Source organism: Oryzias latipes, chromosome 5, assembly GCF_053564925.1.
Source record: "Oryzias latipes strain Hd-rR chromosome 5, Olatipes_Hd-rR_3.1".
In the NCBI taxonomy this organism is placed as follows: domain Eukaryota; kingdom Metazoa; phylum Chordata; class Actinopteri; order Beloniformes; family Adrianichthyidae; genus Oryzias; species Oryzias latipes.
The window spans coordinates 31,831,663-31,859,410 of record NC_136241.1 but is presented as its reverse complement, the minus strand read 5'-3'; the positions used below and the strand labels follow the sequence as shown (position 1 = coordinate 31,859,410).

The 27,748-nt window shown below is 41.5% G+C and overlaps 2 protein-coding genes across 4 annotated transcripts; one reads left to right on the top strand and one right to left on the bottom strand.

The window, feature by feature from the left end:
- Positions 1–94: 94 nt before the first annotated feature.
- On the top strand, positions 95–22,500 carry srpk1b (SRSF protein kinase 1b). Of its 3 annotated transcripts, XM_004069278.5 has the most exons (16): positions 95–235; positions 778–832; positions 8,235–8,362; positions 8,941–9,049; positions 9,508–9,595; positions 9,671–9,758; positions 11,979–12,085; positions 12,163–12,328; positions 13,120–13,145; positions 13,221–13,440; positions 13,662–14,054; positions 19,766–19,860; positions 19,964–20,071; positions 20,849–20,918; positions 21,102–21,194; positions 21,362–22,500. In XM_004069278.5, the coding sequence occupies exons 1-16, from the start codon at positions 223–225 to the stop codon at positions 21,544–21,546; spliced, it is 1,944 nt and encodes a 647-aa protein (XP_004069326.1). In that variant the 5' UTR covers positions 95–222; the 3' UTR covers positions 21,547–22,500. The 3 variants fall into 3 exon arrangements, with proteins under 3 accessions (XP_004069326.1, XP_011473847.1, XP_011473848.1); XM_011475545.3 differs by lacking the exons at positions 95–235; positions 778–832 and adding an exon at positions 2,513–2,693; XM_011475546.3 differs by lacking the exons at positions 95–235; positions 778–832 and adding an exon at positions 6,415–6,752.
- Positions 22,479–25,461, bottom strand: lhfpl5a (LHFPL tetraspan subfamily member 5a). Its single transcript, XM_004069161.5, has 3 exons — positions 24,863–25,461; positions 23,288–23,524; positions 22,479–23,102 (listed from the first exon to the last, which is right to left on the bottom strand). Exons 1-3 carry the CDS (start codon positions 25,263–25,265, stop codon positions 23,092–23,094), a joined length of 651 nt encoding a protein of 216 aa, XP_004069209.1. The 5' UTR covers positions 25,266–25,461; the 3' UTR covers positions 22,479–23,091.
- Between the last annotated feature and the right edge of the window lie 2,287 nt (positions 25,462–27,748).

Sequence of the window (27,748 nt, the reverse complement as noted above, 5' to 3'; positions counted from 1 at the left end):
AACACTCAACCACAACGGAAAAAATACGTTTATTTTCATGTTAAGTTAAAGAAAATCTAAGGACACTCGAAAATGCTTCAACCATAAAAACAAAATTATTCGAAAAAACAGAAGGGGAAAATAACGCGTTCCAGTCGATGAATCTCACACAGGTCAATTTTGCGTAGTTCCCATACTTCCGACAGTTTTGAACGCAACTGATCTCCAAATTGGTTTTTCGGTATGGAAAGAAAAGGTAACGCAGTTAACTATATTTAGTCACTTTTTCACCTATTTATTTGTCTCAGAAACATTATTTTCCGGTAGACATTTGTTAGAACGTGGTTGCGTACAAACAAACTGTGACAAACCGCGTAGCAGGTGATGTAAAGTGGACCACGCGCTTTCCTGTGTGTTGTGTACTGACGTTAAGCTAGCAGCTCGCGCGACTGGATTAGCTTCACATGGTGAATAGTCTGCGCCAAACTTTCTCTTTTCCATAAATGTAAAGAAAAATGTTCTAAAAAAAAACTATAATTGATTATATTGAGCCCAAGCAATAAAATATGAACATGTTTTATTTCCTTACATTCACGAACAAAAAGTATTAAGGCCGGGTACTTTAGCTCTATAACCGGTTAGCCACAATGATGGCTAATTTAACAATAAGCGCCACAGTCTTCAAACCCAGTCTTCCACCTGGAATTGGAAGCAGATAGCGTGTTTTTATTATCAGCTAGCCTTTGTTAAAGCACTTTCTCTTGACAATTAAATATTTACAAAGGTTTCCCCCCACAGTGCTGGCGATACAAGCGAGAAAGAAGAGGGCAAAGCCCAGGAAAGCTGGCAAAAAGTAAGTGGAAATCACCCTTTGCTTGACATCTTCTTATATATTAGACCTGTACATTTCTGCCCTGAAGGCCTAAAATAGAGGACGATTACCCCTGTTCAACCTTGATAGTAGAAAACGTTTTAAACAATTTACCATAAGATGGGGGGAGAAGGCGTTTTGATGAAAATGTCAACATTTTTATTTGAAAGAGAATGCCAGTTTGCTGGTACAAATGTATTTCAAGTGTTAAAGGATTTAATGAGCTGCAACATTATGCAATAACATTTTTCTCCAAAAAGATATTTTGGTGACATATTTAGCCAAAAGCTAGTTTCTTAAAACATATTGGGTACCTTAAATTCTGGAATACAATAAAATAATGTAACGGAGATAGAAATGCTCATGGGATTGTGTGAATCTCAATTTAATGTTAGAAGTACTTCCATAAATGTTAAAATCTCACTTTACCTACAATGTCTGAAACATGAAGCGATTTTCCGATAAGGTATAAACTCAAGATGTTTAATACAGCAGGCTCGTTATGCTTAAAATGTTCAGACTAAATATTAATCTTTGTAGTTTTAACTTGGTAAACAATTTGTTTTATATATATATATTTCAGTGAGATTTATGTCTTTATAATTTGGCATCATTTCTTCTGTCCCTTTTTACATATTTGTTTTTCCAATGGTAGACATTTTTGGAGGCACCTGAGAAATTAATTGTTTTTTGTTTTCTTTTAACCTTAAAGAAGCGTTTTAAAACCAGACCTTGGTTAAAGGCCCACTCCAATAAAACTGGTGTTTTTAACATGTTCATTTTGCCGTTTTCTGATGATGGAAGACATGTCTAAGGAAAATTAAGTTTAAAACTGCCTTTCTAAGTATTTCTTTATTCAAATAGTTGTGAAATAGGCGTCCGGCAAAAAAAAAAAATGCAGTTGGAAAAGGTTTGTATCTTTGACATAGGTGCCACGGTCAGCGGGCCTCAAGCTCCCTGCTCTGCTCCATTCTGATGCATCCACTCGCAGACAAATAGATTCATGTAGGTTTATCGGATAGCTCTGATAATGCTCGCCGTTTTTGTTGCACCGATAATGTTAGGTTGGGGTTGTGTTGGGCTGTAAGCTAGTGGGAGAGAGTGTCAACAAAGGGAGGATGGAAAACGATGGCAGGCTTACTCCACACCAACAGTCCAGCCCACAACTCAGAAGCAAATTTTGCTCTGCAAACGTATGTCCTAGAAACGACAGGTTTCTTGATTTTGGCTAAAAATGGCATAATAGTTAATAGGAGACCGCTGGGGATGTGGTCTCCTATTAACTGATGATTAAAGATGATTATTCAATAACAGGTTTTCTAGTTTGTGGTTGCCTTGTGTTGTAAAAAAAATATATATATAATTTACAAATTAAACTATGATATAAAAAAATATTGACCTGTGGGGGATCAGACATGAAGGGAAAAAGAAGGGGAAAATGTGCAAAAAATTTAAGCAGAAGAAAAAAGTAAAATAAAATAAAGTTATAGAACTGGTGAAAAATCTCTCTTTATATCCACTGTTCATGCATAGCCAGAGAAAGCTGCTTGTAAATAAATCATCTGCTCCGTCTGCCTCTCCTTCTGAGCTTTGCTCACCTTGTCCTCTGTCCCTCCCACTCTTCGGTGTCGCTCTTTGTGGCTCAGAGGGACGCAGCTGCCGCCGAGCGCTCATGCAGCCCCGTTAAAAAAGATGCAGAGCTGCTCTCTGGTTTTTTCGGTCTTTCTCCCCATGTTGGCCGGTGTTTGCTTTGAGCTGCAAATCCTTCAGTCATGTGGCTGCTAGACTGGATCCTCTCCATCAATACAGCTGTGGTGAAACTTGCCAGTGGTCTCACATGCACGTGAGTGGTTTCTTTGCATGCAAAAGGGTACAAAATAAACGTCTTAGGTTGTTGTTATGATGGTAGCTGCAGTGTTTGTGTGAATTAGAGTTATGCCTTTTGGTTTTCTTCATGCAGTGCTGACTGTGCATGTAAGCAGCAGTACTGAAGGGACTCTGCTTCAAGTCCTTGAAGGACCTCATTAAGAATGCATTTGCTTTACTTCACACTGTGCTGCTGTAACTTTGTGTCTTAATTGTTCTTTCATGACTGCGCATAACCCCATGACAGCCTCAGCAGGAATTACCTGCTTTTCTTCATGTATTTATCCGTCACCTTTCTTGCAGCCATGGCTACGGCTCATTACATAACCCTTCAACTCTTTTATCATCTGCAGCCCGGGGAAGCTCTACGCCCTTTTGTTTGAGTTTCTTTGTCTTCTCTGTGCATGTTTTGGATTAATACAGTACTTTAATACTCCAGAGTTCTTCTGGGCAAATCGAAGACTTGAACATAAGATGAGATATTTTGGATTGTCCTGCATCATTGATGGCTACAAAGCTGTGGTGTTCTTTCTCGATTTACATCACTTTTGGGTTGGTCTGGCATTTAGCCTGACAGCAACCCACTTTATGCTCTACTAAAAACAGTCTGGTTGTGTTTTCTGCACTCAAATGTCTGTTAGGAAGAATTCCTTATAAATGTATTGATTACCTGGTAGCTAACATAAAAAGGAAACGTTTTCATACATTGATCGAATATCTCTGTCTTGATACTTGAATGCATTCAGTGTTTAAGTGCGACAAACTCAAATGACTAAAAAAGCTCAACCACATTTATGTAAACAATGATTGTTTTCCACTCTCAGGACCTTCTGCCGTTTTATTCTGCTGTTCATGCACTTAGCATTGATTTTTTTTTTTTTTTCCTTTCTGGGAGCAGAGCAAGAATAGCAATACTTTTGGCCCAGCTCCATCCTCCAGAGCTCGGTCTTCTTTCTTTTTTTGCTTCACAGATTTCATAGAGCTGGAGAGTTGGAGCGCTGTAGCCCATGAAATGACTGCCACACAATCTCAAGTCAGATGTGTCTGATGGGACCAAATGGGTTTGGGGCCTTTTGACAAATGTCACGTTAAACGAAATCAAAGTAGGGGTGAAATGATCGATTTATATTCCTACGATCCAACCAGATCATTTGTCTGAAGCAAGTTGTTAATCAAATCGACCTTTACCATTATAAAATTGATGAAAAGGAAATAAATTGCCTCTTGCATTGCTCCCAGTGCGCGTCGTGGTGTCTGCGTACCGCCGTGCACTCGCCACGTTGCTGTACGACTTTGTAATTCTTCACAGAGCGCAAACAAGCCCACAACGCCACAGCTATGATCTATTATAAGGGAAATAGCTGGACGAGGTGTTCGTGTGGAGTAAGGTATAAAAAATAATTAAAAGAATGATTAAATAATTACATTTTACAATAAATTAATTGTGCAAAAAAAATGAATCGCATGACAGCACTAGTTAAAATGATGACATGTCCATATAAATTCTCTAGTTGAGTCAGACCTATCAAGTGCTTTGTCTCTCTTTGTTTTGCCTGGTTGGGATGACAGGTATTTGCATCACATTTGTTGCATTGGCAAGCGTATGGAGAGAAAGTGGTAGCATTCGATTTGCGTGTGTGAAATTCTTGATTTGTAACTTGTAGCCAGGGGGTTGATCTGTTTAAGAAGGTGGGGGAAACGTCAAGTTTTTAGTTGATAAAATTCAAAATCTAAGTTCAAAGCAGCTGAAGAAAACGCTGATGACCCAGCATTCTAGCAGCATTTAAACGCATCATTTACACACCAAACTTGGAGACGTGAAAGAGTCTCACATCTGATTTGTGCAGAAATGCGGTTTTCAGGCGATTGGTTCGTCCTTTTGAAAAAGATTTGTATTTGTAGTTTCAAGCTAGTGTAATTTAAGGTGTGTGTGTAATTTGTATTTTTTTTGTCATTTTGTGTCAATACACAATTGCAAGTGCACACAGTTATGCACAAAATGCGTTGTATGAGTTGCAAAGCAAGAATTAGGCACATAGAAATTGAATGAAACTATTTTCTCTCCATACAAGCGCTGACCCACCGATGGGCAGACGGCGTTTCTGCAGGTGGTTCTGTAATTTTACCTTTGAATATGCATCATAACGCCGAATGTTTGGTATGGTGGTGGCCATGTTGCTGTAATGAGGCCTTTGCGCAGTCGTATCTGTGAACTGGTGTATTAAATGCAACAGCTCAACTTTTGTGCATTTTGGAGCTGAGCTTTGAAGGAAATGAAACCAAATTTGACCAGTTTAAAGGACCCAGGAAATCCTAAACCCAGTTTTCCTGCTGGGTTTCCTACGTCAAACGATTCAGATGTTAGGGTTTTTTTTTTAATCTTTTTATTTTTTTTGCAGTCATGCTGTCAAAGCTATTGTTTTCAGGACATCACAATAGTTTTATCGTTTTCATTTTTTAAAAGAAAGTTCACCTGTAGTTGTTCTGCTTTCGCTTTGCTGCTGTCTGAAACTGTTAAAATACAAATGCCTTATATAGTTCCTTATTATTATCCACTGATACAATTCTCAGCTGTTCTTAAAATACAACCCCCCCAAACTACTTCTATAATAACATAGAAGAATGATAATTAACTTAAATAACATATAATAAAAAAAGGTATATATTTAAATGAGTTATGTGTTGCAGATGTTCAGTTTTGTTAAGTTGTGTTAATTATTGTGGTACCGTAATTAGTCTGACGTAGGCCTGCACAATATACCGCAAATATATCGTTATCGCAATATCAAGCTGTGCAAAAGACAGCAAACATTGCAATAAATGGTTACCTTAAATGTGCTAAAACAATCTTATGGCAGCTTGAAGTATTTAACAAATCAAATAAATCCCTTTATGCATTTGACCAATCAGATAGACCCTTTAACCTTGTTGACCAATCAGATGGAGCCCTTTTATGTTAGATGTTCCTATGTCGACGAGGGTCATTTGGAGTATAATTCTTAAACTGTTGCAATGAAATGGAAATGATGTTTTTAGTTGTTTCGCTATTTGTTTATATACCGCAAGTTATATCGTTATCGCAATATTAATCACTCATATTTCATATCGCAAGTTTTCCTCATGTCGTGCAGCCCTAGTTTGTTGTTTTTTGTGTAATTTTACTGTTTGCAGCTCTCCTTGTGCTTAAGTTTAACACACAGAGATGACTTAAGTGGATCTGATCATTTAGATTTAATTCAATTGCTCAAAACCACAGACGACTCTGCGTGACAAATAAAAGTAGAAATATGAATTGTCCTACCAAAACAAATGCGTTGAAATAATTTCTCATGATTCCTCCAACATCACTGCTGTCTGTTCATCTAAAATATAAAAAACATATATATATATATATATATATATATATATATATATATATATATATATATATATATATATATATATATATATATATATATATATATATATATATATTTGTGCTCACGTTTTACTTCAAAAGGCTGAAACATTGTTGGGGAAGAAGAAGAAGAAGATGATGATGAAGAGCAGTCAGAGGGGAGAAAAATGTTGTTTTGGTTGGAAGGGGGTGGTGGGGGGGCTGATGCCGTACCTCACCTGCATTGCAGTGCTGGGCTCCAGCAGCCAATCATGTGGCAGCTGTCTGTGTGGGGGGCGGGGCCAGAGGCTGACGACAGCCAAGGAGAGTTCTCGGTCAGACGGCGATGGAGACTGTTAATCTGCCAGGGAGAGAAAAGTGAGGAAGAATCGGCGAGTGTGCAGCGGTGCTCTGATAACCAGGACTCTTCCTGCAGCGCAGCCTGGCTTCTCTTCCTGATTCTGCCTGTTTCATCACCAGAACCTGCTTTTCTTTTAGCAGCTGTAGATAGATTCTTGCTCCTCACTTGTTCCTCTTGAACTTCGAATTCCTTCTATTTCTCCTGGTGGATGAAGAGGTTTTTTTTTTCTTTCTTTAACATCTGTTCTCTCTGGTTGTCCTCCTTGCTTTACAACCCATGGGCATCCGTGCATCTTGCAGGTAGGATGAATTCTAGTTGCGCTGGGCGGGGGCAACTTTGACAGATGCAGGTTATCCTCGTGCATGTCTAGTGTGGGACTGCAGGAGTCCTTGACATATCCTCCTATTTGCTTAGAGGGCTTTGAATGGGTCTCTGTTTTCAGTTTGTTTCAGACTTTATAGCTTTTGGTTATTGGAAAATATAAAACTTAACTCTGATGTTACTTTTTATTTTTGGTCAATTTTGAAATTTTTTGTTCAATATTTGTCTGTTGGCACATTTATTCAACAATTTGCAACAATTGGTTTTAAGGTTTTATTGTAAAAAAACTCGAATTGCTTAACATTATTGCCAACATTTTAACCCCCAGCGTGCTTTGATGTTTTGGGTTATGGTATTAATCAAAGGAAGTGTTTTGGATTACTATCCAACCCAAACAAAAAAGGAAATTTTAGCCGTCTAAACATCAAAACAAAAGGGAGAAAACAAAAAAAAAAAACGTTTCTTACAAACCAAATTTGGCAAATTAAAAATCTGACCAGTTAAACTCAGCATGGACTTTAAGCTGACATCAGATTTCCAAATGACCATTGTGTAACCGATTACTGCATTGGGACTGCTGATGTTTGTTTGTATGTCATAAAAAGCAACCATTGATGATGCTGATTCAGCTTTGGACACACATTTACTGTTAATTTCGATCGTCAGCTGTTTCATCATCTGTCCGTTCTTGTCATTGTCATTCTGTCTCTTCACCATATCAACTATCAGAAACATTAGCTTAGTTTTAAAGCTACATAATGTTGTGATTATGCAGCTACTCAAACCACTGCACCCGTTCTGTTTAACAGGTTCTTATTGTAACTTCTGGTGCAACATGATCCATTTAACTATCAATTTATTTGTCAAACTTTAATCCTAAGCCTCATTTGTTTGGATATAACAAACAGTTATGTAAATTGAACAAAGGTGGGACTTTCATTAATAAAGTAAAAAATGATTACATTGAAATGTCACTCAAAAGCTTATTTTGAGGAAAATATTGAAAGAAATTGTTTTCAATTTTACTAATTGAATTTTTAAAATTGAAAATCATTTTTAAGTTGATTGTTTATGTTTGTCTAAGTTCACCACTGACTGTGGCTTCATGGTTGCCCAATATATATTTTTTTAGTGCAGTTAAAAATATTATTCTTCAATCTTAAGGTTCACGCTTGACTAAATTCCTATGTTAATGAGAATTGGAAGCAAGTCTCTGTAATCTATAGGTCTTTCAGTCTGTAATAAATCAAAATGTGTTGATTTAACAAACCAAAACATGCCCTGGTTCTTCACGTATTCACCAGACCTCCTCTCTTCCTCCATTGGGATCAAACTCTGACATTAAACGTCTTTACGTCGGTTTCTCAGCACATTAATGATTCTTTGCTGAAGCACGTTCTCTGTTATTGTGTTGATTGCTGACATTAATCCGAATTTGCTTGCCTCTTGTTTGTGCGCAGACCAGAGCCTCACGGGCGTGGCGGTGGCTCTCAGCCGGGTCAGGCCGACGCTCAGCCCCCAGAGCAGGATGAGGAGATCCTGGGGTCCGACGACGATGAACAGGAGGATCCCAATGACTACTGCAGAGGTGAACCCTCCGTCAGGCAGGGATACGTTTGAAAGTAGAGGATTTAAAGAATCATTTCAGCCAAAAATTCAATAAATATTCAGTTTATTGAGTGATTACAACTAAAGCCTCAAGGTATTTGTCAAAATTTACAATCCAGGAACAAGTTTTGTTTTGTTACGTAAAACTTTTTTTAAATAAATAAACTAAATGAAGATGGATCCATTTTATTTGTTAAAAAAGGGATATAGAACTAACATTTTTATCTGAAAAAAATTAAAATTGCTTTAAAAGAAAATGTGTTTCTGGGTTTGATGAAATATTTCATTTTGAAACATAGTTTTTTTTTAGCAAATAATGTGATTTATTGTTCTGTTTCTGGGTTTTTCAGACTTTGTCTTCTCTCGCCTGAGTTTTTAGCACCTAGAGAAGGAGTTGCTTTGAGCTCCTGGATGGTGTGAAATGATTACATTCACACCATTCAGTCTAAATTTACTTCTCTGAGGCTTTATTCTTATAATCCTCTTGACATACAGGGACACGTGTGTCGAACAATCAATAAGCAGTATTTCAGTGCAGCTCTATGCCCGTTTGTTCAGGTGGATATCATCATGTGAAGATCGGCGACCTGTTCAACGGGAGATACCATGTCATCCGTAAACTGGGCTGGGGGCACTTCTCCACTGTGTGGCTGGCCTGGGACATCCAGTAAGTTTCCTTCCAAACGCCACGTGGGACATTCAAGAGCCTAAATAATGTTTCCAGAAGTTTGAAATGATGACGGACTTTAAAAGTTGACAAAATCTTAGTGCCAGCAAATAAGCTGTTGGGGAAGTGTATTCGGGGGATAAATGCTGATGCTGGGATGCAGTGGTGGGGCTTTTAGAGCCACTGGTTGTAGGAAAGTCTTCTTTAAATGTAGAAATTAGGAGAGAACATTGTTTGTTATATTTGCTGCTATAAGTCTTGACAGTTTGGTGAACTACTGTCATATTCTAAAAACCTGCCAGTTTTAGCTACTTTTACATTTTTTTTCTTTACATAAATAGTGATGGACCAAAAATGACCAATTTATGAATTTCATTGATGTTTTACAGTGTAAAATGTCCAGTTGAATGTTGATATATTTATATTAAGTGATGAAGCTATTAAGTGTTGTTCTTCAGGGAGAAGTGCTTTGTGGCCTTAAAGGTCGTGAAGAGTGCTGAGCATTACACAGAGACGGCTTTGGATGAAATCCGGCTTCTCAAATCTGTAAGGCACACACAAGCTGATCCTGCAAGGGCCTGAAGTCCGGTTGTTTCGGTCCTGATTCTTCTGCCTTTCCAGGTGAGAAACACAGATCCCACTGATCCCAGCAGAGAGAAGGTGGTGCAGCTGCTCGACGACTTCAAGATCGCCGGCATGAATGGAACCCGTATCCTTGGCTGTGAAAGAATGAGTTACTGCTTCAAAGCAGCTGATATTTTTTGACCATCTGTCCGTTCTTCTGATATTTGAGTCCTCGGTAACCGTCACAGGGCGGAGGGTTCACTGAAAAATGGAGTCTGTTCATTTCAGAAATCCAAATCATGAACCAATAAAAACTATTTTCTATGCTACTTACTTTACAACATAAGAATGTGACAATTTCATGCGGGAATGAAGTTAATTTCTCTTCATTAGCAAAAAAAGATCCAAATTGCTCCTCCTGAGGTTCTGCTGTCATTCATCTGATCCATGAAAAATCTCCCTCTTTTAAAGTTTGTTTTTTTGTTTATTAACCATCAACGGTTAGATTATATCATCTAGAGCAGGGGTCGGGAACCTTTTTGGCCAAGAGAGCCATAAATGCCACATATTTTGAAATGTAATTTCGAAAGAGCCATACAATAATGTAGTGTCTCTTCCCCACACTGAGGCACGGAGACTTAACCTCTTTTAAAGTTCTTTATTCTGATTACTGCAGACCGCAACAAACGCCGTTCAATTAATTCAGCAACTCCTGAATCTCTCCCGCCGACACGAGAGCGCTTCTCCCAACTTTATATTCCCCTGCTCCCGCTGCAGCCCTCCCATTTCCCTTATTCGGCCCATAGCTGAACCCCATTGGTCCAAACTACCTAACAACAGGCTGAGCGACAGAACTGAGGGCCAATCAGATCTCTGCTTGACGCGTTCATTGAACTCCAGAACTTTTAACGCGGCCCAACAGCCATCCAACTCAGTCCGCGACAATTTGTTTAAAACTAAATATACAAATGAATGTGTGCATTTGATTTAATTTCAACATTTTTAAAGTACAATAAGTCTGTGGATTCTTTTTAATAACATTGTTATGCTGTTGCTAATAAATGATGAGTATTTCTCGTGGTAGTTTTGCTGATGGTCTAGTCTGGTTGATAGGTGGTGAGTTTTGCTTCACGCAGGCGTTGAGACTTTAAACGTCATCGTAGGTCTGAATGTTCTGTAGATGTGAGACAGACTGCTCACATGCAGACGGGGAGCCAAACACACACTCACACGCTGCAGTGAGTGACGGGCAGCGGGTTTTACGTATTTACAATCCCTGCGCGATTCACCTGCTGCCGGTCCCCACAACACCTCAGCCCCACCCCCTGCTTTCTCCCTCACACATCCCGTCCCCGCATCTGCGCGCTCTTTCTCAGAGACGGGAGCGCGCAGTTTTAGGCACGTCAATTCACAGGTTTCCAGCTGTACAAACTCTGTGAAATAATAGATAATAGTAAACTGATAGCGCTGGCGCAGATTTCTCTCTCTAAGCACTGCTACTACTGCGCGCCTCTGGCATCGCATCGCGCCCGAGAAGGACTGGTCTAATGAAAAAAAAAAAACTATAATTAAAGATTTGTCTGCGAGCCACATGTGACCATCAAAAGAGCCATATATGGCTCGCGAGCCATAGGTTCCCGACCCCTGATCTAGAGATTCAACAGTTACTTTCCCGCGATTCGGTCCAAACCTCAGTTGTTAGGTCATGGTTTCGTTGGGGTTCAATGTATGATTTGTGTATTTCAAAACAACAACAAAAAATGTAGAAAAATACTTTTTTCAGTTTACTAATGACGAAGAAGAAAAACCTTTTTAGTTTACTTATGCTAAGGCTTGGTGAAATAAATAATAAGTCTTAAATTTAGGACAACACATGTTTCAAAGTAAACATACTGGCATGCAGTAGAAATGCAACGATTCACTTTCCCTGCGTTTTGGTTCAATGCTGAAACATATTGTTTGGCTTTAAACCAAGATTTGGGGAATCCCTAGTTTAATATGTACCTAAATCTTTTATCGCAATCAGATCTTTAATTTTATTTTAAAATGCTGGACTTTGAACTTTGAGAGTTTAGACTAAAGAGAAAAATGGGAAAATCTCCGTGTTCGTCTGGAAAGTGTATAGTGTGTACGAAAAAGTCTTACAGCCGTAAAAATTTAAGTTGATCACTTTTTTTTGCAACACAACTCCCATAATAAACAAGGGGCCACTTTATTTGGTTAATATGCGTGTAAATTTGCTATAAAACCTGATATAATTGTAAAAAATTGACAACATGGGAACCCTTTTCCCTGCTGATCATAAAAAGGCAGTTACGGTGGACTCATCGTTTGAGCTTGTTTTCTTTGACCAGCATTTCTACAGATGTGTGCATGGTCTTTGAAGTCCTGGGCTACCACCTCCTAAAGTGGATTATTAAGTCAAATTATCAAGGCCTGCCTCTGCCCTGCGTTAAAAGCATCATAAGACAGGTACAGAGCTACTCTATTGTTTGTACGCAGAGGACAGCTTTTCTGCAGAATGCCGCTCTAACCTTTCTGCACGACAGGTTCTGCAGGGCTTAGACTACCTGCACACCAAGTGCAAGATCATCCACACGGACATCAAACCTGAAAACATCCTGCTGACCGTCAACGAGCCCTACATCAAGAAGATGGCTGCTGAAGCCACGCAGTGGCAGAAGTCTGGAGCTGCGCCTCCCTCTGGATCTGCAGGTCAGATAAACCTGCTTGATTGACGGCAGTCTGCTGTTGGAACACATGACCGCCTGAACTCTTGGGCCTGATCCAAATTCTTCCCCTACCCCTACATTTAGCCCTCCAAACGGGGAGTTATGACAAAATAGTGTCTTCAAAGTCGGACGTTAGTCCCACTCGATGACGACATCAATAGCCACCGGTCAGTGGCGTTAGCTAGCGCTCGGATATACATAAAAACGTTGGTTTTATAACTTTGAAAGGTCGTGCTACTTGCATCAAATGTAAACTTCTGTGCATCAGAGCCCACCCACATGAAGAAAAGCACTTCTCCTCCGCGGCAGTGGGCGATGTGGAACAGTCGTATAAAAGTATTTCGGATAACCCTTCCCCTCCAAATGCTCCTACAATCGGAGGGGTAGGGAGAAACCGTAGGGGTAGAATGTGGATTCGGCCTTGGCTTGTTTGCTTTCTTGCTGCGTTACTACTGCTGATGTACATGGAGCTTATTCTGGTTTTATTTAATCGTTAAAAGGGGACAAAACTGGGGTAGAGTCACGAGTTACATGAGACGGTGCTTGAAAATGGCTGTTTCTAATAAAAGAGAGCATAGCTGTCGCATCTGGATTGGCTATGGCAATTACTCCTTAGCTTTTAGAGGGCAAATCCCCCAGCAGCTCTGATGCTGCAGCAGAGACACTTTCTTAATGCAGCTTGATGGGGATTATCTTAGCATTCCAAACAGATCGCTAATCATAAACTTTGTGTCAGTCAACCTGATAACCAGCTTTTTTTTTTCTTTCTTACAGTCAGCACAGCCCCAGCAGCCAAACCTGTGAGTCAAATTTGTTTTGCAAATAAAGTTTGAATCATGGAAATGTGCAAAGTCATCTCTGGCTCTCTCTTTCAGATGGCTAAAATGTCCAAGAACAAAAAAAAGAAGATGAAGAAAAAGCAAAAGAAGCAGGCTGAGCAGCTGGAGAAGAAGCTTCAGGAGAAGGAGGTTCCACCTGATGCCGGAGAGGAAGAGGAGGATGAGGAGACGACGGAGACCACAGAAGACACAGCTTCTTCAGCCAGCCTTTCAACGTCTGCTACAGTGCAAGACATTGCAAATCATTCTAGCACAGGTGAGTGAATATAAAACATTATTTCATTAACTCAAATAAATGTCCTTCGTTTATGGAATGGGGCTACGTTCCATAAATAACTCATGATAGTTGAAAAGCACAAAGTAGGATTAGGATGTTTTAAGTAGAAGATGAAACAAGTTGGTGAATCTGTCTTGACAATAGACGACCATCCTGTCACTCAAATGAGTTCCCGAAGAATCCAAACTGCTTTTCTCTAGAATCCACTCCCGTTGAGCCGTGCCCGTCGAACCCCCAGCCGACTGAACAAGGGCAGGATGTGGCGGAGAAGGACAACTCTTTGGAAATCTACTTGAATGGCCACACCTCCTCGCCGGAGAGCGCAGTCAATGCGGAGGTGCAGGAGACCAAGCCGTGTCCAGAACAAGAGGAGCCGCAGAATCCCAGCCATCCTGAACACACCGACGTCCAAGACCCAACATGTGAGGAGGAGACGCATCAGACACACCGAGGAGCCGACGGCCGCCTGCAGCAGCTCCCCGACTCAGAAGGTGCTGTGGAGCCACAAGATGGAGAAAGAGACCAGAAGGAGGCGGAGAACTGTGCGACTCAGCTGGAGACAGAAGGAGCAAAGCAAGCAGACGGAGAGAGCGGTTAGTTTAAAAAAAAGAAGACATTTTGGTTTTCCTGAAAGTTACAAAGTTTTCACTATTGTTACTGTTTTCTTGATGCTTACTGACCAATTAAAATAACTTTTGGTCATAAGAGTTTTAGAATAATGTTTATGTTGTCGTAAACGAACCCACTTTTATTTCTGCCAAAAAGTGATAAACGGGAAAAGTTTGAGGCGATTTTAAACTGCATTCAAATGCAGTTCAGAAGAAAACATGAACAGCGCATCTGTTTGTGCTTTAAAGTGTCACTCTGATCTTTTTTGGATTCATTTTCAAAGCCTTCCCGGTGGTCTTTTTTAATTATGATTATGCTGTTTTTAGCATAAGTTAAAATCTGCAGAGCGGCAGTTGTCAATTAGAAATTCACCTCTGAGTTTTGGACGGGACTGATGGTGAGGAGTAAGCCTGCACTCGTTTCCCATCATCCCTTTGTTTACACTCTCTCCTGCTAGTTCACTGCCCCTCACATCCCCAAACAGACAATAGTGAGGAATGTGTTAAGATGTACGCGGATCTATTCGTCTACAAGTAGATGCTGATAATGAACGCTTCGAAGGACAGTATCCCGCTTAAGAAAATGATAGTCAATCAGTTTTTATATCTTTTATTTTTGTTATTGTTTCAGTTTAGATCGTTTTTTTTTTTTTTTTTTCCACAAAAAGTGGACTATTTGTGGCGTGGTGCGGCAGATTTCATGTTACCGTGACTGGACCGGATGTCATCGGCACAGACCTCGACTGAGGCGAGAAAGGAAAGCAAATATATTCTCATGGTCACAATAAGGCATCAGTTCTGAGAGAAATTTCACTTCTACCGCTGACTGTAGTTTGTAACAACTACAAGATTTGTCTAACAGCGATTTATTTAATGAATGCTATAAAACATTGTTTTTTTGTTCCCTGTTTCTTTCTTTCTAATAGGATCTTCCACCATTTTTATATAGACTCTGCTATTTTAACCATTCAACTATTAAAATGTTCAGCTCTTTCAGCTATGACTTTTGGTGTTTCAAATCCATGAACTTTTTAAAGATATTTGAAATACATAGGGAATCCTTGATGCAGCAGCTCGAGGGTTTGAGACCCGCATTTTTCACAAAAATATCTTTTTTGTTATTGAGCTGTTTTCACTTTATTTATGGTCAATGTTGATCCTTTCTTTCTTTTTTTATATATTTATTTTTGCCACTTATTACCTTTCATTTGTATTCAGCGATATAGCATTCAACCCCTCATTTTCTTCTGGAAATGCAGCTCCTTCTAGTTATTTATTAATTAATTTATTTTTTGTCTGCCCCTATTACCACGATTTGAATTGAGAAAAATTCTCAGAAATGCAGTTTTACTTTTCATTTTCGTTATCTATGCAAAAATGCTCCAAGAACATGATAAAGACACCGTTTTCCTCAGAGCGGGTCTTTAATGCACACATTTAGCAGCAGAAATGGTGCTGATGTGTGGGCTGCCTGATTTTCAGGACAGGAGTTGAGTGGGCAGTGATGGAGGCTTTGCTAGTCCGACTGCTGCTCAGACGTGTTATTTTCTGTTTCTTTAACCATCGCTCCTCACTGACAGCCAAACTGCTGGGGGGGGGGACAGGTTCTGTCTGCGAGCTTTATGCTGCATTAGCACGTTGAAAGTCACAAATTCCTTTTTTTTTTTTTTTTTTTTTTTTTTTTTTTTTTTTTTTAACTTGTCCTGTCCAACAGCTAGGCAGACAGATGAGAGCTGAGGGCCTCTTGGGTTGGACATATTTTACTTTAACAAGAGGGGTTATTAATCTTCAGACAAACCAAAGGTATGTCTGAATAAACCCCTTTTGTAATTGAGGCCAAACTTTATTAATTTCAAACATGTCTGAAAATCTTTGGTGTTGGACCGGACGGAAAAGGAAAGAGGGGAAGAAGAGAGAGGGACGTTAGAGAGAGGGGGGGTAGGGGGTGATAATAGGAGGGGAAGGGGGATAAGACCATGAAGCAGCATAAAGCAGCAAGTTTACTGGTTGTTAATCATTATGGTAAGGTTCAAATGAGAAAAAAAAAAAAAAAAAAAAAAAAAGGGCGGAGCCTGTCCACACACACACTCAAAAGTTATAAACACACCTGTTAGTTGCAAAAATGTCCACCTGTCGACATGTACACAAAACAGATAGTGTTCACACGCATACTTATGCCTTAAAACCAACTAGTGTGAAATATTTCAGTCATTCAGTCTGTTGAGCTAACACCTGTGCTCAGGTGAGTGTTTATGTTCTTCTAAAATGGATGGTGGAACGTGAAAAGAAGGAGTGAGAGTGCCCAGCCATCCCCACCCCAAGACCCCCACCGCACCAGCAGCGGCAGCCGGAATCCCCCCAACGCCACACGGGAACCGGCAGGGAACAACCGCCGCCCGGGCGACCAAGCCCGCCACCCAGGCCAGGGCCAGCAGGGCCGCCGCAAGGCCCCCAGAGCCAGAGAGCAGGGAGGCACGGAGGGAAAGAGGGCGCCGCCCCAGCCCAACCAGGAGAGCAGCCCCCCCGCCGCGCCGGGAGAACCCAACGCAGGGCCCCACCGGAGAAGGACGCCCACAGCCCCAGACGAGCACCCCACCACCACCCAGGAGTTCCGGGCATCCCCCCGCCCCAACCCCAGGTACGAGCCAGGACCCCCCAAGGGAGACCCACTCCGCACTCCAGGCAGCCATCCGCCCGGCCCACGGTTGGTCCAGGGAGGAGCGAGGCAGGGGCCCGCCCAGGAGGGGGGAACCCCGGGGAAAAAAGAGGGCCCACAAGGGGTGTTGTAAATATGGCCCGACCAGGCTCGGCCACAGTTGGAAATTTGGCGGGGCCCAGAACTCAGGAGCAAGGACCAGAACCCACCCCCCAGGGACACGAGCACCCCCGGCTCAGATGTAATGTGAACCCCCCCACCGCGCGGAGAGAGCACCGCCGGGCCCAGGAAGCCGGCACCCCGGGGACACAGCCGCCGTTGCAAAGGGCCCCGTACCCCCCACCAGGGAAGAGGCAGGGGACAGATGGTCCTAGGTCCCACCTTCCTTGCAAAATGTGTGTGCGTGTATGTGTGTTTGAGAGTGTGTGTGTGTGCATGTGTGTGTATTTATGTTGGGATGTATATATTGAGGGGGGAGGGGTGTGTGTACTAAGGGGGGTGCGGTTAAAATTGGCGGGTAGGGCACTAAGGGGACATCTCCTGATTACTCACAGTGACGTCCCCTCACCCTCCCCACCAAGGGGCCCTAAATGTCTAAGGTGCGGTTAAAATTGGTGGGTAGGGTGCTAGGAGGACATCCGCTGCTTGCTGGCAGTGATGTCCAAGCACCCCCCCTACCAAGGGCCTTACATGTCTAAGGTGCAAATAAAACCGAAAGAGGGGGGGCCCACTCCATACGGCAACCACAGGAGGGGGGCCACTGCCTAGTAAACCCCCCCCCCCCAAGGCTCATCGCAGGCTAAGCCCCCCACCCCCTCACCCTATTATGAGGTTATATGAGGAAGGGGGTAAGTTGGGGACAGATGATAGACTGTCCCCCGGTGGTCAAACAGCCGTCCCCCGCCCCCCCCCCCCAGCAAGGGGGCCAGGCCCACCCAGCCCCGGGGCCCCACCCCCGGAGGCGCAGAAACCCCAGGCCCAGAACCACCACCCCCACACAGAGAGAGGGGAGCCAGAAAGCGCCGCCCCCCCCCGGAGCAAGCCCAGGCCCCCACCCCCAAACGCCGGCCCTAGAAGAGCTCTGGTCAGGCCTCGACGGGACCGAGGCAGCCAACCGGCCGGGGAAACTGCCGATGGCCTCAGCGGAGACCCCGACCCGTCAACCCCCCCTGCCCCGTACCAATAGTGCCCCCCCCCCCCCCCCCCCCCAGAATGCCCCCCCACAGGACAGGGCCGACAAGACCCCCACCCCACCCCACCCCCAGACCCCGCAGCCGAAGCGGATGACACCCAGAGCGACCGGGGGCCCCAAGAGGGTTGTCCCGTCCCGCCCCAGAGCCAGGGAAGGGCCGATCCCAGCCCCAGGTGTAGACGGGAAGCCCATCCAGCGCCGCTGGGCCCCCCCCCCGAGCAGCGCCCCCCGCCAACCCCCCCCAGCACAGGCAAAGGGACCACCCCCCCAAGCCAAGCCAGACCACCACCCCACCCCCCCACCACGCACCCCCACACCCAAGCCCAGAGGACCACGCAGCGCCCCAGGCCGCCCCACCCAGGCGCCGGACCCGACCCCCCGACCAACGGAGCCCCCACCACCCCCGGCCAGGCACCGGAGGCCCCGACCCCCACCCCAGCCCACGGCAGAAGGGCAAGGAGCAGCGACGACCATGCCCCCCCCACCCCCTAAGTCACGGAGTTAGCTATGGGAGACCAGAGAGACCGAATTCTTTCAAAGTTACTTGAACTTTGGGCTGACATTTTTTCCAAGCTGATATGATCAAGCAGCAGATTTTCTGTGTTGACTTATATTTATATTTTTTTTGCTTTTCCAATTTATTAAAATAGTTTTTTTAGCAATGCAAAGAGTTATGAAAATGATAGAGCCTAATCCTCCTTCTACATCGATGGCACTCACGTCACCAAGCACACAAAGTGACGGTGAAGCTGTGATTGAAACCTTAAGCCAGACTGATAGATCGGCACATACCTGCTGCCAGAGAGCCTGGACAGGCGTGCAGAACCATAGTGCATGCATGTAATTGTCGGGTAGATTACTGTCACAGTGCTGACAAATGTCTGAGTTACTGAGACCCATCTTGAACATCCTCTGTCCAGTGTAGTAAATTCTGTGAAGAGTTTTGAAATGGATTAGCTGCAGATTTGGACTTTTTGTCATTTTAAAGGTGTTTAGACAAAGTTCTGACCAAAAGCTTTCATCTGTGCTGATGCTCAAATCCGCATCCCATTTTGTTGTCGGAAGTGAAATATTGTTATCTAAATTACATAAAAGTTTGTAAATTTTGGAGAGAGTTTTATTCATTGAGAAATTGATCAGAGTGGTAACTACATCTGGTAGCTTTAAATCGTTGTCTCTTTATTTAAACTTTTTAGTAATAATTGATTTAAGTTGCTGATATTCCAAGAAGTTATATATTCCATGTTTGTCTTGAAGTTCCTGGGGAGTTATGAATCTTCTATCAATAATTATGTGCTCTAGTTGTTTTATGACCCCTGCTTGCCAAGCTGGGAAGTGGATAATTTTTTTGTTTATGAGGATGTCTGGGTTGTTCCAGATGGGTGTCATTTTGCACGGTTGAATTGATGATTTTGATATTTTGAGAAATTCCCACCAGGCTGTTAAAGTGGCATTTATATTAATACTTTTGAAACAATCCTGTTTTTTAACTATTTGACTAATAAATGGAAGATCTGACAGGTTGATCTTTCCACATAACGCCTGTTCCAAGTCTAACCATGAGTTGGTTTCTGGATTATTTTTTAACCATTTTAAGATGTATTGTAATCTATTTGCAAGAAAGTAATTGTGGAAGTTAGGTAATTCTAATCCTCCACAGCTTTTTGCAGATTTTAAAGTTTTTAGACTAATTCTTGCAGGTTTATTGTTCCATAGAAAGCTTTGTGACTTTCAACGTGCATTAGCACGTTGAAAGTCACAAATTCCTAAATAATGTTTTATGCTTTCCAAGAAAATCATTTATCTGCGTCGGTCATCACCCTGCTTCCCTTTTCCCGCCTTTCTCAGACTCTGCAGGCAGTTTGCTAGTGAATCCCCTGAAAGCCCTCAACGCCGACAAGCTGCAGGTGAAGATTGCTGACCTTGGCAACGCCTGCTGGGTGGTGAGTGGAAATGCACACCAGTCAGCCACAACACTTACGCTGTGACACTTTGCTGACGGACTAAAACCTTTCCTGTTTGTTTTTTCCTCTGGTCGTCCCGCAGCACAAACATTTCACAGATGATATCCAAACACGGCAGTACCGTTCTCTGGAGGTGCTGATCGGATCCGGCTACAGCACTCCAGCAGACATCTGGAGCACGGCCTGCATGGTAAACGGATGCTGATCAGTCCAAACTGGACCCAAAAACGGTTCATTTTCTATTTTAGTTTATGTACTTTGAGTTTTTTGGGGTTTTTTTTCCAAAGAAGGAAAAACTTTGTGCTCAAGTAAAGGCAGTGAGCCTTTTATACGTTTTCCATCTGTAACAAAGCCATAAATAATAATTAGATAATTATGTCTAAAAGAAGTGTTTGGTGAGGATATTTATAGATTGGAAATTTAAGATTTAAAGCAGGTAAAATGTAGTCACTGCACATTCCTAAAATAATTGAATGTTTTGTGACATTTAAGCAGGTTGGGATTTTTTTTTACCATAATAAACCATAATGAACATAAAGTGTCTATTTTATTTAATTTACATTTTTAACTATCACTTAAAATGTATGGTTCATGGCCAGGACACCAGTATGAGATCTTTGAGAAATTGTCATATTTCTTTCTATAAAATATAAAAAAATAAAAAGAGACAGAACTTCTGTCAGGATGGATGTATTTTATAATCCAGGACACACAGCTGACCTGTTTCTCTCTTTTTTTTAAAGCACTGTTGGCATTAAATCTGAATAAATGTCAGATGTGGCTGTATTTTTATTAAGTAAATAAATATAATTGATAGTGTTAAAATGCTTGGCAAAACAAAAACAACAAAGAACTCAAGGTGGGAAAAACTGATTCAAAACTTTAAAGATATACGTTTGTCACATATTGAAAAAAGATTTTGAACTAAAACCCCACCCCTTTTTAACCTGACTTTAATTTTTATCAGGCTTTTGAGCTGGCAACTGGAGACTATTTGTTTGAACCCCATTCCGGAGAAGACTACTCCAGAGATGAAGGTTTGTGTCGCTGAAGCATCAAATATTAAAGGTTGAAAAAAGCAACAGTTCATTTAAAAACCTAAAATGCTGAATTATGCTAACATAAAAGGCTTCAACGTGACAGGAAGCAGAGATTGTAGTTTTTTGTGCTGCAGCTTTTCTCCGGTTTGACGTTTGTTGGTTTTCTCTGCGTCCCTGCAGATCACATTGCACTGATCATCGAGCTTCTGGGTAAAGTTCCTCGAAAGCTCATCACGGCAGGCAAATACTCCAAGGAGTTTTTCACCAAGAAAGGTAAACACGTCTGCCTGCAGCAGCTGTCTGCTGCAGCTGCATGCAGGTTTGCTTTAGTTTGTCCCGGTTTCTGGCTCTCTGCCATCTGCTCAGCCTTTTATAATGGAAATAACTCATGAATCTGCTAAACTGCTGTTTAATAAAGTTGAATTTAAATGTTTTCTCAGGTGACCTGCGCCATATCACCAAGCTGAAGCCTTGGGGTCTGTTCGACGTCTTGGTAGACAAGTACGAGTGGTCCAAAGAGGAGGCCCACTCCTTCAGCAGCTTCCTGGTGCCCATGCTGGATCTTGTGCCTGAAAGGAGGGCAACTGCCGCCCAGTGTCTCTCTCATCCGTGGCTGGCGTCCTAAACGCACACACGCTAACCCGACATATAGAGAAAGGAGAAGTTCAGTAAGGGAATCCCTTCATGCCACCCGAGCCTCAGCAGGCCTCTTCCATGTTACCAATGTCGGCCTCCTCCACACACATCCGAACTCCTGGGACTGCTGCTCATCCTCTTTTTCTGGATTTCACTGTGGATCTTCAGCTTCCTGCCTGAATCTGTTGTCCTCTTTTTACTGGCAGCACTTGAACTTTTCCATTTGGCTTTCTTTCCTTCTGCAGCTTTCTCTGTTACGCCATGATCTCATTTTTAATGTGAGTGCGGGATGCCAATTTAAGTGAAACTCTTCTGATCAAACCTGCAGCAGAAAAAGTTCACAAGTGAACCATGTTTTTCTCCAGGCTTCAGTGTGTCTGCTCCTCTGCTTCTGGCTTCAGTTTGTTGTAAAGCCCTAAATAATATTAATTAAAAATAACAAACTAGTGAAGAACTGACAAGAAAATTGAGATTTAAAAGATAAAATCAGGCACCTTGCACCAGAATCTCTACTTGAGAGCCATAAATGTATTCCTGATGGGTTTTAAGTTTGTGGAAATGCGATATTAGTACGGCGGTGAACAGGAAGACGCTCTCTGTGCTGGCGGTTTGTACTTGAATTATTCAGCTTTTATTTCCCCACTGAGTGCACAGAACAAAGAACCAAAGAGTCGGCCTTACCCACTTCAGAAAAACAACAACCCTGAACAGGAAGAACAAAAGGGCTTAAGAAACCAGTTCTTCCATGTTCCTCAGAAAAGGTTTGAATCCAGATCAGTCTTCTGTTTCAGAAAACCTGCTGCTTTAAGCCGACTGGAGGAAACGTTTGCATACGTTGCAATAATTTGCCATCGTGGAGCTCATGTTTTTTTTTCTTTTCTACTGGTGTATGTCTGACTGTAATTAATAAAAAAAATAAACTTTTTTTTTTTTCCAAACTTTACTTTTGTCTTTTGAGCTTTTATTGTCTTTGAAATACTTCATTTATACCACAAACAGCGTTTGAGACTCTCAGATGTAATTATTACTTTATTGTGAAATTTTATGGATTTAGTTCAAGCGAAAACAAACCATAACAAAGACTCAAAGCGATTCAACCAAGTGATCTAGAGACCGAATTGAATGTCAGCTTAAGGTAGATTTGTACATGTGCTGCTTTTGTTGTCTGAATAAAAGAACTATTATTTAAATGTCTAAATACTCGGGTTATCATGTTTTAGCAAAAGGACTGTGCTCCATAGAAACCAATCAAAGCTGGATTTAATATCAGAGCAAAACTTTATTAAAATTCTGTAACTTTCAGTTTAAAGTTTTTAGAAGTGAATTTTTTATTGCATACTTACTAAAAGAGAAATATCAAGGAATAAAAAAGCTCTGAAGAATGTCAGAAAAAAAAAATTGGAAATTTTGATTTGAAGGAGCTGAACCGGTTCTGCAGCCTCTGGGAACTGATCCCTGACAGCAGGGGAATGATGGACAGGTGGAGCTCCTTTGAAGCTTGTTTCTCATCCACGTCCTCACTGTCCATCAGGGGTTATGCATTATCTGTACCATGACAAAAACAATGTCACTGAACCAACAACTACTTTTCTTTAACTTTTTCCAGTGTAAATTTCTTTGGCTCCCTTCCTTCTGCTAAATAAATGCTTTGTTTTCCCCTCCTTTAACCATCCCTGACCACTTTTCTCTCTTTTTGTTCATTCTTTTCCTAACCCTGATGCATCTCCTACCTTTTTCCTCCACCTGGAAGTCTTCAGGTAGCAGCTTGTCCTGCCGGTTGCCCAGGCTGAAGGCAACAAAGGAGAGGATGAGCGAGTCCATGATGCTGATGATGGCCAGGATGTACGCCCAGCGCACCGTGCAGTTTCCCAGGGTGTATTTGTCAGTCCGCTGACCGCACATGCGCTTTACCTCCTCTGAGTCCCAACCATCAGGATAGATCATGCAGCCAATCACCATGCAGGTACCTGACAGGCAACAGGTGCAAATGCATTTTAAATGCTGGCTACTGGAGGCTCATCTTCTCTGTCTTTAACGTCATTCTGAGGCTGATGTCGCTAAAACAAAATATAAACTCGCCCTGTCATATTTTAAACTCTATTTAAAGTTTTTTTTCTTAAGTCTTAAGTCAAAAGATTATTTTTGTCATGAATTTTTCCCTTTGCAAACCTGTAAAACTGTTGTTCATCCTTTGGTCACACAGCAGAAAAAAAGTTTTTCTTTTACGTGAATCTGGACTTTTTAAATCATCTTCAAGTCAAAAAACAACAAAATTCTGCTTTTAAATGTCTAAACAGAACATGCCTTTTTTAATGTATTACTTTTTTGTATTCTTATTAATATATTCCTGATGCATCCAACTCACCTGCACCAGAGGAACAAGCATCTCCTCAAGTGTTGTCCAGATTCTCACAATCTAAAGAACAATCTTCAGAGTCTAATGAACTCACTCCTCAGCAGGTAGGGGAGACCTTTCATGGTGTTATGTAACAACACATCATTCCAGACTTGTCCTTTCACTTGCAGCTCCATCTGTTCACGAGCTGCTTCATGTTTCACAGACTCTCATTTCACTTCTGAGTGCCAGTCTGGCAAAGGAACTGCTGTGATGTCAGTCTGCAACCTTTCATGCATCTTTCAGACTCCATGATGGAGCTGTTCCTAACTTTAATGTGGCAGTGTGAAGCCTTGGAGGTGACATTCAAACAAAAATAATAATAATAATAAATTGTTCCCTCAAATAAATTGAACATTTCTGGCCATGAATAAGCATTTTGTGTGCACAGGTTAGTATTTTATTAGTACTATTTTGAGCCCACAAATTAATTCTTCATGGGCACAAATGAGTATTTTAATGTCATCAATTCCCACTACAAATCAATGGCCACAGAATGCTCATTTGTGTGCAAAAATACTCACAAATTGGCCACAAATTATTCATCTGTGGGGGAATGTTTTTAATGGGGTTCCAAATGGCAGTTTTAAATCTCTTTGTTTCATGTTTTACGTTAATTCATATCTAATTTTCTGCTGCTTTCTGTTTCTAGTCTTGATAAGTGGTCTAACAAATAAAAACATGAATCTGGATGGAGATGGCACAGCTCCATCACAACATTTCTGCTGCAGTTAGATGGTTTATTGGGCTGCAGGAATGTTTTCATCTTTATAGATCTTCCTTGCATTTCATTTGTTATAAAATATCTGTATTGTGGAAATAGAAGTTTTGTCCAATTCAAAGTATTTTAGACCCGGACTAAACTCGTAAACGCGTTTGCCACTGCAGCCAACGTTTGCCCCGGACTCACAGGAGGCCAGCTGCATCCAGGCGCAGATCTTATAGACGCTTCCCGCGTTGCAGAAGAAGAAGAGGCTGAAGCAGACGATGCTGCCCACGATCAGCAGCATGGAGATCCCCACGAAGAACATGGCCGTCTTAAATGCTCCGGACGGGATGGAGCCGAAGTCCAGCGCGCTCCCTTTGCAGGTGAGCTCCGAGGTGAGCGCGTTCCCGATGCAGTAGTGGAAGAGGCCGAAGTAGCCGGCCTGCGGGGTGTGGACGCTGTCCCCGATCCAGTAAGGCTGGATGAACACGACCACGGTGATCACGGCAAAGGTGATGGTGAGGATCGTCCACATGACGCCCACGGCTCGCGCGTTGCGCACGTAGTTGGTGTGATAGATCTTGGCTGCTTCCTGAGCGGGCAGCATGGTGGTGGAGGGGGGCGTCAGCAGTCAAGAAGGAAACAGCCTCAAATGTCTTTTTTTTTCTCTCCTCGAGATGAACCGAAGAAGAAACTTCTCCTGCGTGGCGCAATTCAAAACCACGGAGAGCTCCCGCTGTTGAAAACGCGCGCGTAATTTCTCCTCCAGAGACGGGAAAAACGTCCTTTAAAGACCCCGAACCGATTCTCACAGTAGAACCCGGGGGTTACCTTTGCATGTGGAGGCGTGGATGTGTCGGGAATGTGTCTTTTGTCCTCCGTGGGCAAAGCTGTGGTCCTCAGATGATGAATGATTCATGCGTAAAAGATCCGCAGGACCGCCAGTGTTTACCGAGACTCTTGTATGTTGGTTAGGAGGATTTCCTTTCTTTTCTTATCTTTTTAATAAAAAATAAAAAATAAAAAATCCTCAGCACACCTCATTATTAAACTTTGGTCAAAGGTGCCTCATTTCTATATTACTATAAAACTTTACTCTGTTGAACAAAAACTTTATTGTCCAAATTGGATATTTACAGAACTTAAATTTTCTCAAATTTCATTTATTTGGTGTATCCCCTCTTTAATTTCAAGATTTATATTTTTTCATAAATTTCTGACTTAAGCTGAGAAAAAACCCTCTAACTTTGACATTACTCTTTTTGGTATCTACTCCTTTTTAGAAATTCTTGACAAATAAAAGTCCTCAATCTAAAAAGCCACTCTATTAATCTAAAGTAGTCATGTGACCCATTTGCGGTTAATTAAGTTCATTTGTTGCCTCTGCTCTGTCTGTTCAGTGTGTTCTGTTTAATCAGCATCCAATATTTGACCATGTTATCATCAGAAATCTTAAAATTATACTTTAGACACAAAAAAGCCTTAAGAAATTATAAAAGGCTTTTTATTTATTTTCTTAATCACACTAGAAATAATTTACTAGTTCTTATAAGAGAACAATAAAAGAATCAAACAAATACTTTAAGCATCTTAGAGCTTAAATGTGATTATTGAACCAATTTTTGTTTTTGGTTTATGCCTAAAAATGAAATTGTTTACGATCTGCTTTCATTCAAGACTGACCTTCTGACAAACCGTGCTTCATGTTCCACAGCTCGACACTAGATGGAGCCAAAGAGCTACATTCCGTCCTCATTTCCTTTATGGGAGTTCAATGCCTGAAATAAAAACAAAGTTTGTTCTTAAGTGTTTTTTTTGTGATCAACTTCTTTCTTAGATAGAATTTATTTAAAAGTTTTCATTTTCAGATAAGTAGACTATTTGTCCTTGTTAAAGACAAAAAATGTTTCATGTATTGACAAATGAAATGATATGTGATCAAACCTAAAGAAGTGTAAAACATTGATGGATAATTGTGATCATTTTTTATTTTAGCATTTTGATTAAAAAATATTCTTTCATATGACATAAATTTTGTTGTTTTTTACATTAGTTATCATTAAAAAATTGAAGTACTGAGACTGATATCTTGGGTGCCAATTCATGGTTTGGTGACAATACTTTTTTTCTTCAGTAATAAAGAAATCAACATGTAAACAAATTTCAGATCTGTTAGACAACAGGTTTTAAATAGTGACATTCACAAAAAATGTAACAAAAACTTCTGTTAGGCATCTGAAGCATTTTTTAAATTATTCTTAAAGCACACTGTGAATTGTGTATTATGCACACTTTCTTTGTCTTGCTAAGCAAATTGTGCAAATTTAGTAAATGTTCCAAAGATCCCACATCTACAGCATTTGGTTGACGTATTTTTCTATCTGGATGGAACCTGCATGAAACATTTTGATGTACAGATCTGCATAGTGTGCGTTTAGCATGTGACTCTGTTTGTGTGTGAGTGTGAACACACTGATGTGCCTTTGCACTTAAGCTTTATTAAGTGGCACAGCCCCAGAGTGAGGCAGAGGCTGTTTGTAATCAAGTTAGCTGGAGCAGCAATCCAATTTTCTGACACAAAATAGAGTGAGATTTCATGGCTTGTTTGTGAGACGGTGTGAACGTCGGCGGGTTTGTTGTCTGAACAGGACTTTCAGTTTCATGCCCTCTAGGGTTATTTTTTTTGTTTGGGTTTAATTTTTCAACAATTTTGTGTTTAATGTGAACAAAAAGTCATCCAACACATATTTATTCAGAAAATTCTGATCCCCTATGTGAGCCAATTGACTTTCAGAGTGGAACTGTGGCCCCTGGCGACGCTTCTTTCTTTCCCCTCTTCATCTACTGCTTCAGGTTGAAGGTCTTTGTGAGTGTCTGCTTCGCCCTCTGTTCTCTCTCTGGGCCGTTTGGCTCTCTAAGTGGCTGCAAGCACAAAGACTATTCTGCCATTTCAGCACCTCTTCCTGTCCCTTTCTTCCTGCCTCCTTTAGAGGCGGTTTCCATAGAAACAAGGTTCAGGATGCCCTTACACAGACAAGATGATAGGACGTGGGGTAGGATGGCAGTCAATCTGAAGCCTTTTTAATAATT

Bases quoted from the DNA above. Each gene is read 5' to 3' on its own strand.
- lhfpl5a (XM_004069161.5), bottom strand. From the start codon at position 25,265: ATGCTGCCCGCTCAGGAAGCAGCCAAGATCTATCACACCAACTACGTG. The intron at 23,525-24,862 runs GTGAGTCCGGGG...GTTGCCTGTCAG, and splicing joins CTGGATGCAGCTGGCCTCCT to GTACCTGCATGGTGATTGGC.
- srpk1b (XM_011475545.3), top strand. From the start codon at position 2,623: ATGTGGCTGCTAGACTGGATCCTCTCCATCAATACAGCTGTGGTGAAA. The intron at 12,329-13,119 runs GTCAGATAAACC...TCTTTCTTACAG, and splicing joins GCCTCCCTCTGGATCTGCAG to TCAGCACAGCCCCAGCAGCC. The intron at 20,919-21,101 runs GTTTGTGTCGCT...GCGTCCCTGCAG, and splicing joins AGACTACTCCAGAGATGAAG to ATCACATTGCACTGATCATC.